The sequence below is a fragment of the Dromaius novaehollandiae genome, chromosome 7, assembly GCF_036370855.1.
Source record: "Dromaius novaehollandiae isolate bDroNov1 chromosome 7, bDroNov1.hap1, whole genome shotgun sequence".
Taxonomy (NCBI): domain Eukaryota; kingdom Metazoa; phylum Chordata; class Aves; order Casuariiformes; family Dromaiidae; genus Dromaius; species Dromaius novaehollandiae.
Window position 1 is genome coordinate 1237501 of NC_088104.1, and position 18267 is coordinate 1255767.

General features: G+C 40.1%; 1 protein-coding gene across 4 annotated transcripts in view; it reads right to left on the reverse strand.

Moving 5' to 3' along the window:
• Window positions 1-2825: 2825 nt before the first annotated feature.
• GPD2 (glycerol-3-phosphate dehydrogenase 2) overlaps window positions 2826-18267 on the reverse strand; it is a 65819-nt gene continuing 50377 nt past the window's right edge. For all 4 annotated transcript variants that reach the window (XM_026103025.2, XM_026103026.2, XM_064514529.1 and 1 more), the window contains exons 9-17: window positions 17083-17276; window positions 14289-14423; window positions 13866-14041; window positions 13203-13334; window positions 12476-12634; window positions 9752-9864; window positions 9575-9653; window positions 9357-9455; window positions 2826-5953 (exon numbers count right to left, since the gene is read on the reverse strand). In XM_026103025.2, coding sequence (XP_025958810.1) covers window positions 5828-5953; window positions 9357-9455; window positions 9575-9653; window positions 9752-9864; window positions 12476-12634; window positions 13203-13334; window positions 13866-14041; window positions 14289-14423; window positions 17083-17276 — 1213 coding nt within the window. In that variant the 3' untranslated portion in view covers window positions 2826-5827. The remainder of the gene's footprint in view (window positions 5954-9356; window positions 9456-9574; window positions 9654-9751; window positions 9865-12475; window positions 12635-13202; window positions 13335-13865; window positions 14042-14288; window positions 14424-17082; window positions 17277-18267) is intronic.

Sequence of the window (18267 nt, forward strand, 5' to 3'; positions counted from 1 at the left end):
TTAGATATGGAATTTTTATATTCCTAAAAATCAGAAAAATACCTAGCTCTCTGCAGTTTACAAGTTGTTGATGTAAGAGATAACAAAATCCTAAGGAACCGCTTACTGTTAGGGGGGAGGCGGGGGGAGAAATCAAATACTACTTATCACTTCCTTCTTTCCATAGGACATTAGTAATTTAACTAGATAACCTCTTAACAATACTAAGTCAAGACAACTTCAACAGCAATTATCAATTTCCTGATTAAATGTGAAAGATGTATTAATTCTTCTAGTTCTATGAAGTGCAGCGATCGGTCAGATTTTTGGACAATTTGGTGGGAAACAAACCCCGCTCACCAAGCTGCTCCGGGTTCTCGCACACCTTCCTCCCGGGCAAATTACAGAACAAATTTCAGCGGGGGGGGGGGGGGGGGGGGGGAAGTGGGAGAGCAGTAATTTATGAAAACACAGTACACCATAATTTTGCCATTTTTCTGCAATAAGGATGGCAAGTGATTCATGGGGAAAAATGAAATATATTTCACTGTCAGTTCAATAGATCTAAGATTTACAGCTTCTTGACTTGGACAGGAAAAACTCAGCTTGCATAAGAATGAACTGCAAATCAGTTAATTGTAGATATGGAAAAAAAAAAAAGAATCTTTGTGCTTCAGTAAAACAAACTAAGCAACAATTTGGAAGAGAGCAAACGAAAGGAGACGGAGCCGCGTGCCTGTGTTTGCTGGGGAGGCTGGGGCTGCGGAGGGGATGCCTGCCTCAGAAAGGACCTTCCACTCGCTTACGCTCATTCGACTCCCTTCAGCTTGTGTCAGTTTTACTGATCAAGCTAATTACATTTACATCAGTTAGACAAACAGATTACGCTATCTTGGTAAGACAGAACCAAATTTGCCTTATTTAGTTAAATAAAGCCCATTGAGAAGACTCAGTGACACATACGCAGCTATAGCACTATCCTATTTCGGCTATTTGCACCGGGGCTGTACGCTAGCTCACCGTCAGGCTGAAGACATGGCTTTCAGGAAAATGCCCTGCCATACCATGTGGTTAGAGCTGCACCAAGAACACCAACCGTTGCCACTGAATGAAAATAACCTAACCCGCTGCAATGGAAGGGGTTAACCCAGCTCCAGCCTGTCAAGTTGCTCTGAGCAGTCTCGGGCTGCGGTGGTTCGGCAAGGCAGACAAAGCACAGCGGCGGCTGCTGACGCTTGCTTGGGGTCAAGTTCAGTTAAATGCACAACAATTAAAATTTCCCAAATTTCTGCAGAAATCGGTCCCTCTGCTCATAACCAACTGGATAATCTAATACACATAATAGTCCTTGCAGAAGACTGTTGCAGAAAAAAAAAACACAGTAAGAAAAAGGCTTGCTCAGGAGAGCAATATTTAGTCTCTGGCTTTATTTGCAATATATGAAGAGGAGGGATTACCCTAGCAAATGCTTACAGCCTTGGCATCTTCAGAGTGAGAAAAGTATTGATTTTGAAATGAAGTCTGTAACCTTCTTGTCACAGTACCTGTGTACATGCTTTGTGCATGTCAAAGCTCCTGTATCGGCATGCACGCATTCACAGCTCGGGCGGTAATTAAGGGAAGGACGACTAAAACCTGGAGGGAGAACACCTAAAAATATGAAAGACCCTTCATTTCGGTAAGGAAAAAACAATGCTTATTTAGGAGCAAAGATTCATCCTCATTCATGATGGTTTCCCCTCCTCAACAGATGCAATCAGTTCATATTTGACACGGGAACCACCCAGCTCAAGCATCAATGCTTAAATATTAATGTTGCTATGATATTCCGTATCATATTTCTAAAACAGGCTGCAGTGAGCAAGTGAACATAAGTTGCAATAAATCTGAATTCCTAGCATTCAATGAAGAAATCATACAAAGCAAGGGAACCCAGCTCCAAAATACTGTTCTGGAAAAACTCCTACTCATTTCAATGGGAGTTTTGTCTTGAGGAACAAATTCAGGATCACGCCCCAAGGCGATTTTAGTGCCGCAAAATATTTGAGACAGAGATGATTACAGCAAATGTTTTCTGACATATTACTTACACACCACAGATTATATAAAATTCATAATCTTTGTAATTATACTCTGGAGGTATCAGCCCTGTTTATTTCTCTGCGTGTGGGATATAGGGAAGGGAGCTGTTCTGGCTGCACATACACAACCTCACTATTCAGCATAGCTAAACTGCAGTTGTGGATTATCCCTATTACACGTGTAAATTAAAACCTATAAAATAATATGGAGATTATAAAATTTGTGTTAAAACTGATAACAGCTTTACTGATTTACTGACAATGAAAATATATAGCATTTTTTCTGTCAGAACATTAATCAACACATGGCAACCCTGGACTAACTTGACATGTAAAATGATCAAAATGGATTATGTAATCTTTTCCATTCATTTCTATTGATTTTAGTTATGATAAAATTCATCAGTGTGCAAAGGAACACTTGGCCTGGATTTTGTTGGGAGGGAAAAAAAAAAAAAAAAAAACCCGCAGTCACAATAGGCTGGCTGTAATTTCAGTGCGAGACTGCAGCACAGAATACCTTACCCTGCATGTCATCAGCGAGCGCACACAGCCGGCACCTCCCGAGAATGTTAAACACTGCATTAACTCCCCATTCTCACTTTTAAACCACAAAGTGCTAAATTCTGAGCTGCAGTGCCAACATATAGACAAAATTATGTCATGTTTTATTAAAAACCATCTATTTTGCACATTTTAAACTTTTTCAAGGCTAATCAAAGTTATTTCTGTAACTGCCGTAACATCAAGGTGCCAGAGAATGGACCATTTTTAATCAGTTTTATTGATTCATGCTTTCAGTTCTTATTCAGTTAAAAACAAGGCACATTAAATACATCCTCTTATTGCTCTATAAATGCATGCAGCTCTTTCTGTATATCAAAAGTAATAAATAGCGGCAATAAAACACCAAGACAGTTATAAAAATGACAAGCCTCAAACACAGTATTTAACAGTTCAATCTAGAACAACAACCTAACAAAATACGTTAAGTGCCACATGTAAAAACATGCAGTATGTACATACACACACACGCTACCCCACTAGTAGGCTCCAGATGATTAAAAAACAAAAAACAAATAAAAAACAAAGACAAAACAAAAACCAAAAACCACCCCTGAACACCATCCAGAAATCCCATCTCCCATCTCAAAACTGCAACGCTATTTTTCCACCTAGGGTCAGAACAATGCAAGAGAGTCACATTTTACAACCATCTCAACAGTACGTTCACATGTGGAGAAAAAAAAAAAAAAAAAGAAAAAAAACTTTTCAGAAAACAAACATAAGGTGATGAAATTAGTAGTTCTGAATTTTTTTCCATATACAGATTTAACTGTTTTAACTAACATATGCAATATTCTCTTGCTATACAAAGTAGTTACACAAGACCTTGCTGTGCCATACAAAAAAAAGCAGAGAACCATGACAGTAAAGTGCCAGAGATGCAAGGCAAATCCATTTCAGGAGACAGACATACAGCCAAAAAAACCCCAGCGTCACATTCTGTATGCACTGCTACAAAAAAAAAAAAAAAAAGAAAAACACCACTGCCACCCCACAACATACCCACACAAAGAGCATACTCTGTGTACAAAGCAGAAAATCCTGGCTTTACAGAGAAACTTGTATTAACAGTGCCGTTTACAGAGGAGTGAAGGAGGATATTTCTTTCTTTTTCTTTTTTTTTTTTTTTTTTTTTAAACATACCAAACATTAAATACAATTGTTTTCTTTACTTGGCCTGGAAAAGCTCCTATGCCACTTTTACATTTTTTTCAATTATTAACAACAGAATCTTAACCCCTTCCTCCCCCCTTACCTTGCTCAGTGAACCAAAATAACCTGTATATTGTACATTCATTTCCCTCCAGTTCTGTAATACGTGCAAGGTCTGGTTTTGTGTTCTTTACTTTTATTTGGAGAGGGTTTTTGAAGTGGGAAGCTGTGCCAAACATTTAGGTGCTTTACCTGAAAATACTGGAATATGTTTCAAAAGGAAAAGTTAATAGGACCACAGAAACGAACCCCTTTTGTTCATAAAACAAATCCTCACATTGTCGAGTGCGTGCAAAGCCTCACTCACATAGCCTGCGCCTAACCTGCAGCCAGACCCCCCTAGCATTAGATGCATTTCAGTACAAGGCAAATTTTATACAAACTAACGAACGAAACCATTTGAAAGGCATTTTACCTGAGATTTCGTAAGGACTGCCTCCTTTGCTGAAGATTTCACTAAGTGTCTGGACTGAGAGAAATATAGCTGTTCACAGAATTTTACATGAGGCTTCCCTGCTCCCATTTTTAGAGATCTAGTGGTTTTTAAACAAAAAAAATTTTGAAAGACTGTCGCCCCAGCCCAAAAAAGATCTGTACTTATTACTATCATACTACATACTAATACTCCTCAGCACCTCTATTTTGGGTATGCATGTATTTTCCCTTTAAAAACGTGAAGGTAATCCTTGCTGTTCACTGCTGCACTGCTCTATCCCATTAGCAAAAGCGGTGACATCGGTTAAAATTTATCAGATTTTCCACAAGTAGAAATTCTCCCACCTTAGAACGGAGGCTTCGGGTTTGAGATGTAAACTGGTATTTATACTCAAAAGAATACAAGAGAATGAGAAATTAATCAATACTATTTTTCCCTTTGTTGCTCTATATTAGGCAGAAATCTTCCACCTGATCTTGATCCTAGTCGATCTAACAAAAGAAAGGCAAATAGCCAGATGCAACATTGTCAAAAACAGCTCAAATGAGTGGTCCTTTTTTTTAAAATCTTTATATTAATCTGCTGAAAAATAGCCCTTTCACTTTTCTATAAAAACCTACTGGAATACAAAATAAATTTCACTGTTTCACTTTGTATTTGAGAATTTTGTAAATAAGTGATTAAGACTGTTATACTATCAAAAACTGTCACTTTTACATATCACCAGTACTTGTCCAAAATCGGAAACAGTACGAAACACCTTACAGCACAAAACATCGCTTTCTAGACAATGTAATTTATTAAAGGAAGCTTATTTTTACAAACATGGGAGAAAGGAAAGTTGTCCCCCCTTTTAACATCAAAATTTTAAGTTATGGGTGATAAATCAAGATTTTGTCTAGTCTTGCAGTTTTCCAGATTCATACCGCTAATATTTTTTGTCTAGCCAAGTACTGGTACCACTGAAATGATACAGCACTGAGAAGAGCAAAAGCAGCCGTCCACGGAAGGCTCTGTAAATAATCATGACAACTCCTTAGCATAACAGTTACCTGCGGAAGTTTTCAGGTTTTTGTTTGCTTTGTGATACTATCCTGAACTCCAGGACAGCAGCTTTCCCTCTTGCTCTTTTCCAAGGGGGACAGATTGGCAGCTTTTAAATGCTCGAGTTTTGCGCATTTGCAGAATTCCACGTAATGCTCTCTTTAAAGTGGGGATTCACTTTCTAAGCATCATTTTCTTTAAAGGTAAAGGTGATGTAAAAGTTAATGAACAAGGCTGCGTGTTCACACGCACCCGTGTCTGCATGCAGATCTTCCTACGCTGTGTTCTTGAACTCTTGCTAATAAACTACATCTAAAGCACACCCATTCCAAAAGGCCACATACTGCAGGAGTATTAAGAGCTGTACAAAACCATTAATAAAGAAAACAAATGCACCAATGTATTTTTGTAAGGGCTACACAGATGGACAGATACAAGTCATCTTGGATGAGCAAAGACAGTCGAAAGCACTGGAATGTGTTTCCACCCGGGAGCAGGACGCTCAGACTCACAGACCACCACCGCTCCGGTCCACGGGGATGACCACCCTCTGACCCAGGTTCTCCTCCGCAGTCTTCATGAGGACGGCCAGGCGGCTCCCAGAGACGCGGCCCTTCTGAATAGCACTCATGAGCTTAAAGAAACAACATGGGGAGCATACTGTTAACTTACATGTTTTCCAGGAATATCAGCGCATGATGTGCCCAGGCATAAGTGGCAGGAAGCATCAAATATCATCCATTTGGAAGCAATGGTGCAGGCAACCATCAACACTGGGTTTCTTCACTGTCAGTTAGGCTACCCCATCTATTCTATTCTTTTTTGTTTTTTTTTTTTTAAATAATCTGAAAATAGCTAAACACGGAATAAGGAGAGCACACTTCCTGATTTACCAGTGGCCCTGGGCGATAGCCTTTTTCATTCAGCTGCCCTTCCTTGTAGAGAGAGTGTACTTGACTTCCACTATTCCTTCAAATCCAAATTCCTTTATAGACTTTAAAAACTAATTTGCCTTTAAGTCCTTGAAACTGGACTCAGCTCTACCTTAATGAACACAGACTAGTGCTAAGATTTGAGTTAAACTCTTCTTTATCCCATGGATAAAATGAGCATTAGACCTGAAATTACATGCAGTCAGCTTGTAAAAGACTAATATGGAAAGCAATCACCACTTAAAAAAAAAAAAAAAAAAAAAAAAAAAAAAAAAAAGCAATTTCTTACTCCCATTGAGTGCTAAGAATCCTTCAGGTTTTCAGGTTTCTTCCCTTCTGTATAGGATATTATGGGATATTATATCTGGAGCAGGGTCTGCGGATGACCGCCTGGGACGGGCAAGGGGACAGGATGGAACCCAGTACTCCAGGGACCCAGAAGAGCCTCCCACCCTTTGGCTACCCTACAGAGCCCGAGGAAACGCGGGCACCGGGTCGGGGAGCAGAGCACCGGGGCAGGAGCAGCAGCCGCCGCAGGCAGTAAGGGAAGTGTCCTAGCGCCTGGACCTGCTGTTCACCCTCATCTCCCTTCCCACGGCCAAGCAGCACCCGCTGATGAACACCGAGGCTCTGCGAGGACAGCTACTGCCATCACTCCCACTCCATCATCCTGAGCTGAACAGGCCTGCTGACTGTGGGTCCCCTCCACCCCTGCAAAGCCGGCTGATCCTTCAGCACTGCCACGTAAAAATAAGAGTTTCTGATACGCAGATCTGCCAGGAGCCCAAAGGAAGCATGGCACAGGAAGAGTCCCCTCCCGATTTAATAGATTTCTTTTGCTTTTACACACCAAAACTAGTTTCAAAGGTTTCCCTCCTCTTCTGGAGCATAAACAACAGCAGCACAAGGCTTCTGTACATAAGCCTTAAGCAAAAATAGTCACTCTCCCAAGACAGCTCCATGTGTACATGAGCACTGCTAAAACTGCATCGCTCCCACGGTGGAAACGCTGCGAGTTTGCACCACCTGAGTAACCGACTGATGCAACAGACTGGTGATCAGATGCAGCAGAGTTCTTCCACTAAGGTGTAAAAACACTGTATATGAACCAAGAGACCAGGGCTGCTTTGTACAGTATTAATACCCGAGGAAAAAAATTGCTTAAACTTAAAATCGGAATGACCTGTTCGTAATAAACACCGATCGATGCAGCTCATTTTGTGTTGTGAAACACCTGTAAGCATTAGTCTCTCTGCTGAGAGCAGTTCCTGCAAGACTATATTTGAGTTACACTGGCAATCTACAACTGGCCAAACGAAACCACTTGGCATTGCTCCACTCCCCACCCTGGTACAACGTGTTCCTATATTCTAATATAAACGTCCACAAATATTTGCACACAGCTTTCCCCAAGCATTCTGCCAGTAAAATGCAATTACTTGAAAGTTTTCAGAAAGCAAACACAGAAGTATTGGGAACGGACTTAACAGATCCATTAAAAAAATTAAACAAACATTTAATGTATTTTGTTCCTTCCATGGCAACCTCATGTTAATTTTATTACCACACTTCCTACTTAACACTTGGCTGCACAGCAGCTCCCCGTGTGCTGCTGTCCACCTCTATAGGAAGCAAGTGCACATGCACAAACGATCCAGCTATTGCAGTGCCAATCAGTAGCTTTAAATATGCAGATTGCATTGTGAAATGCAGAGCAGAAGCTACTAGCCAACAAGTTACAAAAAGGTGTAAACACTGAAAATAGCAAAGTAGCAATTTGTCATTTATATTTGAGAAATATTCCTATCCCTAATGAAACAATTTAGAGTAAAACAAAGAACCCAGAAACCCACCAAAAAAACCACAGCAGGCATAATTTGTAATTGTTCTGAATTCTTAACCACAATGTATCCAAACTAACCGAATCAGAGTTTAACACAGCCATTACAGTAAACTGTTTTTTTTCCAATTAAAGTTTTCAAATGCAAAGGGACATGAGAGAGAGAGACCTTTTTCAATAGCCAGAAAACTACCTGTGATTTTCTTATTTAAATCCATAAGCATAAGCCCCTAAAGCCATTGTTTCTCTCTCTTGCCTCCCCCCCTTTTTTTTAATGCATTTTACTCACACAGCTAAACCACTGCATTTTAGGCAAATAAATACTCCTTTTTTGTAATGCTGGACACAACCTGTGAAAATTTTCTGCATTTAGATTCAACAATGCTCTTATCTACAGCTCATCTCGAGAGAGACAATTACCATTTCCTCTGCCTTGATCTTGTTTGTTTAACTTGACACAGTGAAGAAAGGGCTGACATTGACCAAAATCCCCAGCATTAATTTATCTCATGTTCGGCATTCATCATTGCCACCGTGCAGGAAAGACATGGCAGTCACTTGAAATACCTGACCAAGAAAGGCTCTGCAAAAATGAAACTGGCTGGCTGGAAACAAACTGCTCGTGCAAGGGGAGCTGAGCAAACAAACATTTTAGGAGCACCTTTAATTTTCTTATTTTAAAGCCTTGCAAACAGAAGATGTACGGGTTGCTAATGTACCATCTTTCATGCACACTGAGGTACCTTTAGTTAATTCAGAGGTTAAAACAGGATAATACGGACTAGATACGCTTCAACAACAAACTTATATTTCCTCATTCTCTAGTACTTAGTAGACTATTCTGAATATTTTAGCCACTTACTAGGCCCATATAAATGTCAATGTATATAACCGTGCAATATACTTTTCAGTGGGCAATTGTCTCATTTTGACTAGATTTAAACAGCACTTCTACATTAGAAAGTCAAATTCAGGTAGATTTTCCAAACAGTGCCTATTCTTTGGGTCTTATAAGATTAATGTCTGCTCAGGAAAAATCCTTGTGTTTCAAACTTGCTCAAGGATGGCTGCGTGTCAGCACTTTTGTCTCGTGATCTGGCAAATAGCATTAAAACTACTGCACTACCCAAGCGTCGCCCCCCTCAACTCCAGCCCACCCTCCCGCAAAAGTGGGGACAGAGGGAGAGAAATAAACAAACAAACAAAATAAATGCCCATGCTTTTGTTCATTAAAGCTACAGCTCTCCTTACAAAGAAACACCTACCTGCAAAAACTCATTGAGCTCAACCTGTCCATTTTTGTTCAGATCTACTTCATTCAGAATATCATGAAGTGAATTTTCATCAATCTGAACGCTGATGCTCTAGGAAAAAAAAAATACAGAAGAATGCCACTGGATTATTCAGCACTGTTTATGCCACACACTGCAGCTTAGCTAAGAGCTTTAAAAAGGAAAATAAAAGAACGTAAGAAAAATGTTACCTCCAAGACACGCTGGACATCCAGTATAGTAATAAACCCTTTCTTCTCCTTGTCAAACATATGAAATCGCTTCTTGTATCTGCAAGTTAAGGATTACCAGTGAGAAAAACGGCACTCAGAAGTGTGACAGGAATTAATTCCTAACAACATAGGAAAGTCTACTTCTACTTTACTTACCTTTCAATATCTGAAGGCACTAAACTGATTTCAGAGCTGTCTGTTAATTGATCAGATTTTACTTTGTAGCCCATTTCATAATATAGAAACTTCTTAGCAGCTTCAAGTTCTTCCTACATCAGGAAAGAAAAACTGTCTCTGTTTCTGAGGAACAACAATTTTACATAATTATTTTTAATGTAGTATTTTATTAGTTCCTTCCACTTAACTAGAATTTATGAGGTCCAAAAATTAAGCAGATGGTAGCTGAAAAATATCTAAAAAAAATAAGTTACATAAGCTTATGCACTTTTTACTCTTGAAAAAGGGCAGAAGTCTTTACTAGACTTGATAATTGCATTAGGACACATGAACTGTGTAAACACTTCTGGGATCATATCATGCCTTCAGTCACACAAGCTGTTTCGACCAACATCAGGAAGAACCATACCTATGAAACGCCATTTAATTCACAGTTGGTATCTCAGCACAATGTTTCACTTAACTGTCCAAAATCAGCAAAGATCAGGAGGATCAACACTAGGCAGGTTCTTGATGCTTTAAACCGCATTTTTCAGGGTAGTAAAATTAAGTTACTAACTGCAAGTTCAGTGTAAGCTCTTCTGTGGCCAGTATTAAAAAAATGATAAACCTCTCCAATACAATATATAGTGTACTGCAGAGCACACGGTTCTTTTCTACAGCTATAGGTACATCAAAGGCGGTTCTGAGAGAGTGGTACAAGCATCAGCCACAAAAGTCACCAGTATGGAAAGCTCACAACACAGATTACAAATAAGTACAAGTATATTGAGTAATAGCTGCGCTAACAGTAAAAAATTCCTAGGCATACGTGTGTGTGTAAATATATACATATATCTCACTTTAAGCCAAGGATCTTATCTAGCCAAAGACTTGTTCTTTAAGGCATATTAGGACACCACCTAAGCTATACAGGACTACCCTCACATATTGCAATATAAGCATGCAATTAGCTTTACAGTCCCAAACCAAAAAAGACTTCAAGTTAATGGTCTTATCAGATCTGAATGAAGAGACACCTTCTGAATGTGCATGGAATTGCCTTGTACCTCAAGTTGTCATAAAAAAATAAGTAAAAAATAAAAAACCACCCATAGAATCACAGTAAAAATGCAGCACTTCAAGATGGCCCAAGTCTGGTTATAGAAACAACACTCAGTATCTTCACGGGGGTGGTATTTAGCCTCATCCAAAGAAGAATTTTTCCAGAAGGCTCCCCTGTTGCACAGGGGATGCACAGGGAATGCAAGGCACGGAGAGACTGTGCACATCCCACGGGCACACGCAGCGCCTGTCCGTTCCCTTTGCCACGGCCTACCGCGAGCGGCGGTGCCCAGCTCTGCGACTTCGGGCGGCCACGGTGAGGATTGACATGCAACTGTCGCATCGCATGGGTTTCACGTTTTTTACTTTGGAAACTTCACGTTTTCTGATCTATCATTATGGAAGGATTGACACAGCTTTGTCTAACACAGTAAATTAGTACACGAGCAAGTGGCACTGGGTGAGGGCGAGACACCTCTCTGATTTTGCTCAAGCACCTCTGACTGCGAGGTTGCTCAACACACACATGCACAAGCAACACAGCTCACAACCGCGAGCTGACAGCCGACGTGACGGTAGCCTTCTCTGTACGCGTTCCTCTGGGGAGGCTTCAGGTCACCACGGGTCCTCTGCCTGGCAGGATGCAGACGAGCTCCCTCAGAATCGTAATGAAGCAGCTAACTGCCTAAAAGGCATCACGGGTGAGCAAAGGGAAACTCTATTCCTTCTGGAGGGGGAAGAATTACGTGAGCATTCGTAGGTCCCGGCTACTTTAACGGAGTGAAAGAAGTTCCACTCCATAGATCCCACTTAGATACAGCACCCACTGTGCTTGCCTTCTTCCACCATACTCTATACGGCATTAAAAGTGCTGCCTATAATATTCTGGACATCCATCTTCTGTGATAAAAACAGAAAGAAAGGATGATCAGCAACTTCTGTGGTAAGTCAGAAGCAGCAGGATTCACTTCAGTACACGGCGTATCTACATCTAAGCTAGTTTCCCAAAGTTGTCCTGACAGTTTGTGGAGATCGAAATGTGAGTGTGGGATTCAACTCAATGCATCAAATGCCTTCATTTAGGGTGACTCTGACCAAATGCTGTTAACGACAGAGGAGGTGTACAGAAATTAGCTTGGATATAGCTGGCTACATTACGAACACCATAACTAAAATGAAATGAGTCCCACACTATATCTGAGCACAAAGCCACGGGGGGAACAGGAAGTTAACAGTGACCTTACAAACATTAGTGTAGGCGAAAGAATTGTAGCATCACTTTACAAAGGACACAGCAGACAAAAAGGAAGCATTGACACACACAAAAAAGATTCTCCTTTTCTTCCAAGATTGGCCTATTAAGAAGTGTCACTGTGAAAAAAAATATCTGAATGGAAATAAGATAATAATGCCAAGTTTGCTTTCGTTTTGTAAGGTAGGGAATACCAGGATACAGACCTTTGCCCGTCCATCCCCAGCCAACACAAATCCAGTTGATAACTATTTTGATAAAGTCTTTCATACTGAAACATGCCAAGGGAATTACTCTCGCAGGAAGAAAGCATCATTTGAAGTTTTCCATTCAACTGATTTAGATTGTTAACATGGAAACTACTTAAGAGAAACAAAACAGTTTCAGATGAAGAACGCCCTTTGTACCTTTTTTTTCTGCTCACTCCAGTTAAGTTCTTTCCCCATTATATCTACAATTCTTGGCAAAGCTTCCTCAGCAGCCTGCACATTCAGGAAGGCCAAGCGCGTACGGCGGGAAATCATATCCACTGCTGTGCGGGCATACTCTTTTACACCATATATGACCTAGAATAGTAAGAAATGTAAAGAAAAAAAAAAAGAGGAAAAAACATGCCTTTTATTTATTTATTTTTAAACAGCTGAGCATTGTAATGAGCTGTTTCATAGGAAGGTAAAAGCAACAGAAGGCATTGGCAAATGGGATGAAAAAGTAAACAGGAACATTGCCTGGAAATTATTTTCAGTATCACAAATTGCATCACTGGCCCAACTAACAAAATAAACTAAAAAAAAAATCTGTAACTAGATCCCACCCTATGTACCAAGAGAAATATTAGACAAGCTTCTTTTTCCTTAGAACATTTTAAAAAACGCATCTGGGATCAAACATGATGATATCTCTCTCGCTCTCTCACTCTAAAAATGTGCTTGAGGAAGGGGAAAAGCAAAAACAGGATAAAAAAATCAGAACTTCTCATATTTTACAGAACATTATTCATATTTCTTAACATCCCAGAATCACACCTCAAAGGAAAGTACTTACGAAGATGTTTTACGGAGAGACAGACTAATCTAGAACCTGCTTCTTTTCTGAGAAAGCAATCAAAGAGCATCACGTAGCTTTTCCACATACCTCAGCTTCAATATAAGGAAATTCAGATACAAGACGTTTCCCAACAATAGGCCATCTCTTTCCTGTAACTTGGGCTATTTTTGCCACCTCAAAAGCCTTGTCACCATACGTAGAAGCTAGATGCTGAGCCACCTATGGAATTGAAAGCAAATGCAGTATTCTTTCAAAAGCGCTCCAAATATATGCAAGTTTTTCTTGTCAATTTTCCCATCGCCAACAACAAATAGGGTGAGGAGGGTATCAGGTTTTGATTGTGTGGGAGGAAACTACTTGTGCTGTGCATGCTTAGACCAGCACTAACACTACTACACAGTGTAACTGTGACTAACGATGATTCGACTCTTTTCTGCTACACTGTGGATCACATCCGAAGCATACATTTTGTCAGGCTTGAAGGGCAAGAGACTCTGGCTTGTCCTATGCATTTAGAAGCTGGAAACAATTTTAAGATTATGAGAAGAGAAGGAAAAAATAGCATATAATGTCTGTGAGAAAAGAATAATTACTAGAACTTATTTCTTATAAAACTATCTTTACCCTGGCCAGGCCTTATCTGATTTAACAGACCTTTGTGCAAATTATGCTGGTAGTAGACTGAATGAAAAAACCCAAACCCTCCAACACGGAAGCATCAGAGCATAAACAGAAAGACCAACAACTCACCTCACTTTCAAGTCCGTAGTCTTGGACTAACCTAATGTAGAGAGTAGGACTCCAGTACTCAGCCCCTTCCAGTGGCAGCCCAACAGTCCTACTGGAACCAACGTTGAATCCATGAGCCCGAATAGCAGCGTCAATGGTGTCCTGTGCCATGGCACGGTAGGTTGTCCACTTCCCACCTGTGAGCAACACATTTATTTGTTTATTTGGGGAAATTACAATAAACACATATAGTGCATGCCAGCTTCATACTTTACATATCATTATTCCAACAAGTCTAGTAAGAATAAGTCAGTCATGCTACCACTGACATATCATTAGTAAGTACAGGAATGTGAAGGAGTAATCCTGTAAGAGCATTAAAGTTCTCAGTAAAATTCACTGGGGAAGCCCAACCAAGCTTTACTTAAAATGAACCTCCAGTACCTGCTATTGTAACAAGGCCACTGTCACTGATAGAAACAACATGATTGCGGGATATTGACTGAGTGTCTTTAGAGTTGGGGTCCGTGACCAGAGGACGAATGCCACTCCATGCTGCCAGCACATCTCCTCTTCTCACTGTTGAGAACCAAAGAACAGCAAAGAAATTTAGGTACTAATTCCTGTTTATCTCATAGTCCTCTTATGTTCTTTGTGGGATTAACTTGCAAGTAGATCCTCAGTGTGAAACAAGGACTGCGCCACACCATGCTTGTTGGCTGAGCAACTCAAGAAGACAGAGAAGATTCTCCAGGGTAATAGAATGCATTAGGCTAGAGAATGATAAAATGGCACGGCCCTGATCTGCAGCGATAATGTCTTTTCTCTACCCAAAAACAGACAAGTCACTGACAGGTCCATTTTTCCCAGTGGGTAAAAATCCAACAGACTAGAGATGCTCTGAGAACTGATCCACTATGAGACTAAACTCTTGAACTTGCTCAGCAACTCAAAAAATAAAAACAAACACAAACCAAAAAAACCTGACCCAAAACAACCCCACCCCAGCACCAAGGCTTCTCCTTATTTGCTTTTATTGACAGGACAGTCATTACACTGCATTTGGGAACCTCGGATAAAGCTTCTCCTGCAAGAGCGTAACATCTTGCTTTAAGGACCTCAAAGTTCTTTCTAAATACAGTAAGCTATTTTTCTGGATTTTCCTCTTGACAAATGATCTTTATCCAGAGCCTGTATTGGAAGCATAATTACACATACACACAAGCAAGTTTTTTATTGGCTGTGTTGCAGTACGCTGTACCAGACCCCAAATTTCATACCCCAGCCAAACCCCCAGCACTCGTCACTGCTCAGCAATCCAAAGGGGCCCAGCTGACTTGTCAAACACAACTCACTAGAAGTACACACTGTCCTTACACAAATACCTCCTTTGGGACCTGGCTTCCCGTCCCTATTGTACTTCAGAAACTTTTTCCCACTCTACAATAAGCCTGACCAAAAGGCTTCCCCGCCTCCGGCCCACATGTGCTATTCCTCTGCTTCTTGTCAGTCGCCTCTAAAGCCAATCCTGACATTTCAGTAAACTTAGACAAATAAAATCTGAAGGCATCAAACAATAAAAATAAAAAGCCCTTAACAGTTGCAGGAAGATACCCTAGCCTCTGAAAGTCAGTATTTATTTTAAATAAAACATGGGACCAATAGAGAATTTAATGAACTTAATTTTGTTGCTTGTTAAATTTACAATAGAAAAATCGACAATTTGCTTTATACTAAAGCCTTTGGAACGTTTTTTACTATAACTTTCAAATAACTGATAATGAAAAAATCAATAACAGGGTGTAAAAATATCCCCCAAAGAACACGAAATAGATTTCAGAAATCAATGGTGCTCTGCCAGCATGTTTAACCTGCCAAAATGAAGTGTTAATCACAGAAATAAGATACCATATTACGTTTATAAACTAATGAAACTAGAAAAAGCAGCATGCGTGACACTATAATTAAACAGTTGGAACACATCCAAGCCTGTGTAAGTTGATAACCCTGGCACTGTCTCTGGCAGCAAAAAGGCAGGTCTGCAGTGAGTTGATATGGCCAGCACAGTTGTTAATTCAATAACAGGCAATCTATAAACACTGCTAATTGCATATGTGAAAAACAGCGTGCACCTAGGTAGGTTTCCGTCTAAAGCATTAAACACTTCATAATGTACTTCTGTAAAATACCTTGCGAAATTTCTGTCTTATTCACAGTCTAACTCAGTCTAAGCTACCTGTCTGGCCTATCACACTTATTTATATTGACTTCTGCATAGGAAACTTAATGGTGCATTTTGTAAAGACTGTTTTTCTTAACTTTATACAAAATAGAGTCATCAATTACCCACTTGAGGGAAGAATAAACAAATAATCTAGCATTTCCAACCTCTGAAGAGCAAGCTTCCTAAATCTAGGGTAGAAGATGCTGTAATGTTCCTGACAAGACTGCTCTTCAGATTTATTTTAATGCTGCTACTACAAGAGAAATCTAGGAGCACAAGGGCTTTCACAGAACCATTTAAAAATCCTCACTACAACGGAAATTGGATGGCTCAAAGACATAGCAAAGAGATATGAAGCCTCTCACCTTCAAACCAACACACTGAATCCAAAAGGGCCAGTGTCTTACAACAAATGAGCTGGTGTTCTCCAGCCCACTACTGAGTGGAACAGCTATCACCAAGTGCTATCTGTAAGTTTCCTTTTTACCCATTATACTGCCCTCTCCAACTGACAGCTGACCCTATGAGATATTTATCAATTCAAGAAAAGTAAATGTTAAGAATAAAGTACTTAGAAAAACAGAAATAAAAACAAAAAAATGGGAAAAGTCAAAACAACTCTTCTTTCAAGAAGTAGTAGTGAATGATTTGATGCACTTGTGTCGATGTATGACTGAACTGTCCCACTTCCACAAAACTGTCATTTGCAACCCAGAAAGACCAGCAGACTTGGCAGTGTAGCTGAAAGGTATGTGAAATCTAAATGTTCTAATATCAACTGGTTTCCATTTAAGCAGCCCAAGCAGTGCAGGAATATCCTGCAAAGCATCATTTTACAGCTCTGAAACATAGATCAAGATGACACTCATGTCCCACTTGTGTTAGAAAGACCCAGATGCACAAGAACCATAGTTATCACAGTCACACAGAACTTCAGACAAGCAGCATTTACTCGCATTGAAATACTGTGGACTCATCAGTAGCCTCCCAGTGAAAAACAGCGACAAGGTTTACCTTCAACATCGCAACTAAGGTAGTTGCGCACTTCACTCAAAATAAAGTTTATATCTTCTTCTGTTGGTATCGGATGGGAAGTAACATCAGTTGGGCTGTCTGTGGTCCCTGCTATCGTCATCTTCTCCCACGGCAGGAAGAAAATCACTCTGCCGTCGCTGGTGGCTGGGTCAAGCAGACCCATGTGATCAGGGCTGAAATGGAGAACAGACACATTCAAAACACATCAGGCATCACTACAATGAAGGTGAGGAGTCTGATCTTACACACCTCCTACCCCTGCTAGAAGTATTAGAACATTATTTTTGTTCTTAGGCCAAAAGATTAAGAAGTGATCAGCTATTACTTCATAAGTTGCCATGACCCAATTTTAAAAGGTAGTCCCAGAAGTTTTGAGAAATAAGGCCCTTTAATGCAACTCTCAGATGTTACTGGAATTTGTGTCCTAAACAAGTATGAAGGCCGCTTCTTTAGATCAAACAATCAGGCCTTTGGCATCTCACATCTCCGTTCACCCTTGGAAGTCTTGCTTGTACAAATTTAAACACAAAAATCTGTAAATTCTAAAACAGCATTAACTTGAAGACAGTATTATGGAATGAAGGAAAGGTAAGGCCAAAAAAGTGCATGTTAGAATGGAAGAATTAAGAACAGATCTCTAGTTCAGTTTTGATGTGTGCATACATGTATACGCCTAAACACGAGTTCAAGTATATGAGGAGACAAATCTAAGACCAAGCACTGGTAACCTGGGATATCACTAAGCTGCCCTCCAATATAGAGGACAAAGAAATGTAGACATACAAACCCCCTCGTCCCGTGACATTTGTAGCAACCTTCATTCACAGAAGGCAAAGGTTCACGGGGTAGGTGTGAGTGCTAGTAGTAAGAACAAAAAGGAAGAAAACTAGAGAACAAGATTAAAGTCATGAGCACTGTCAGTACATTAAAAAAAAACACTAAACTTTCAATGATGCTACAAACTGAGTTTGCTAAAGACCTGCCAACTGAACTGGAAGTTAAGCCTGCAGCCTCCCAAGGGATTCAGATCAGCATTCAGAAGTATATTCTGAATACTTTAGGTCTTGTTATGGCAATCCTATACTGAAATCCATGGTTTGATTAAAAGAAAAAGAGATTCAGTAGGACGAAAAAAACAAACAAACAGTAGTTGTCTGTATAAGG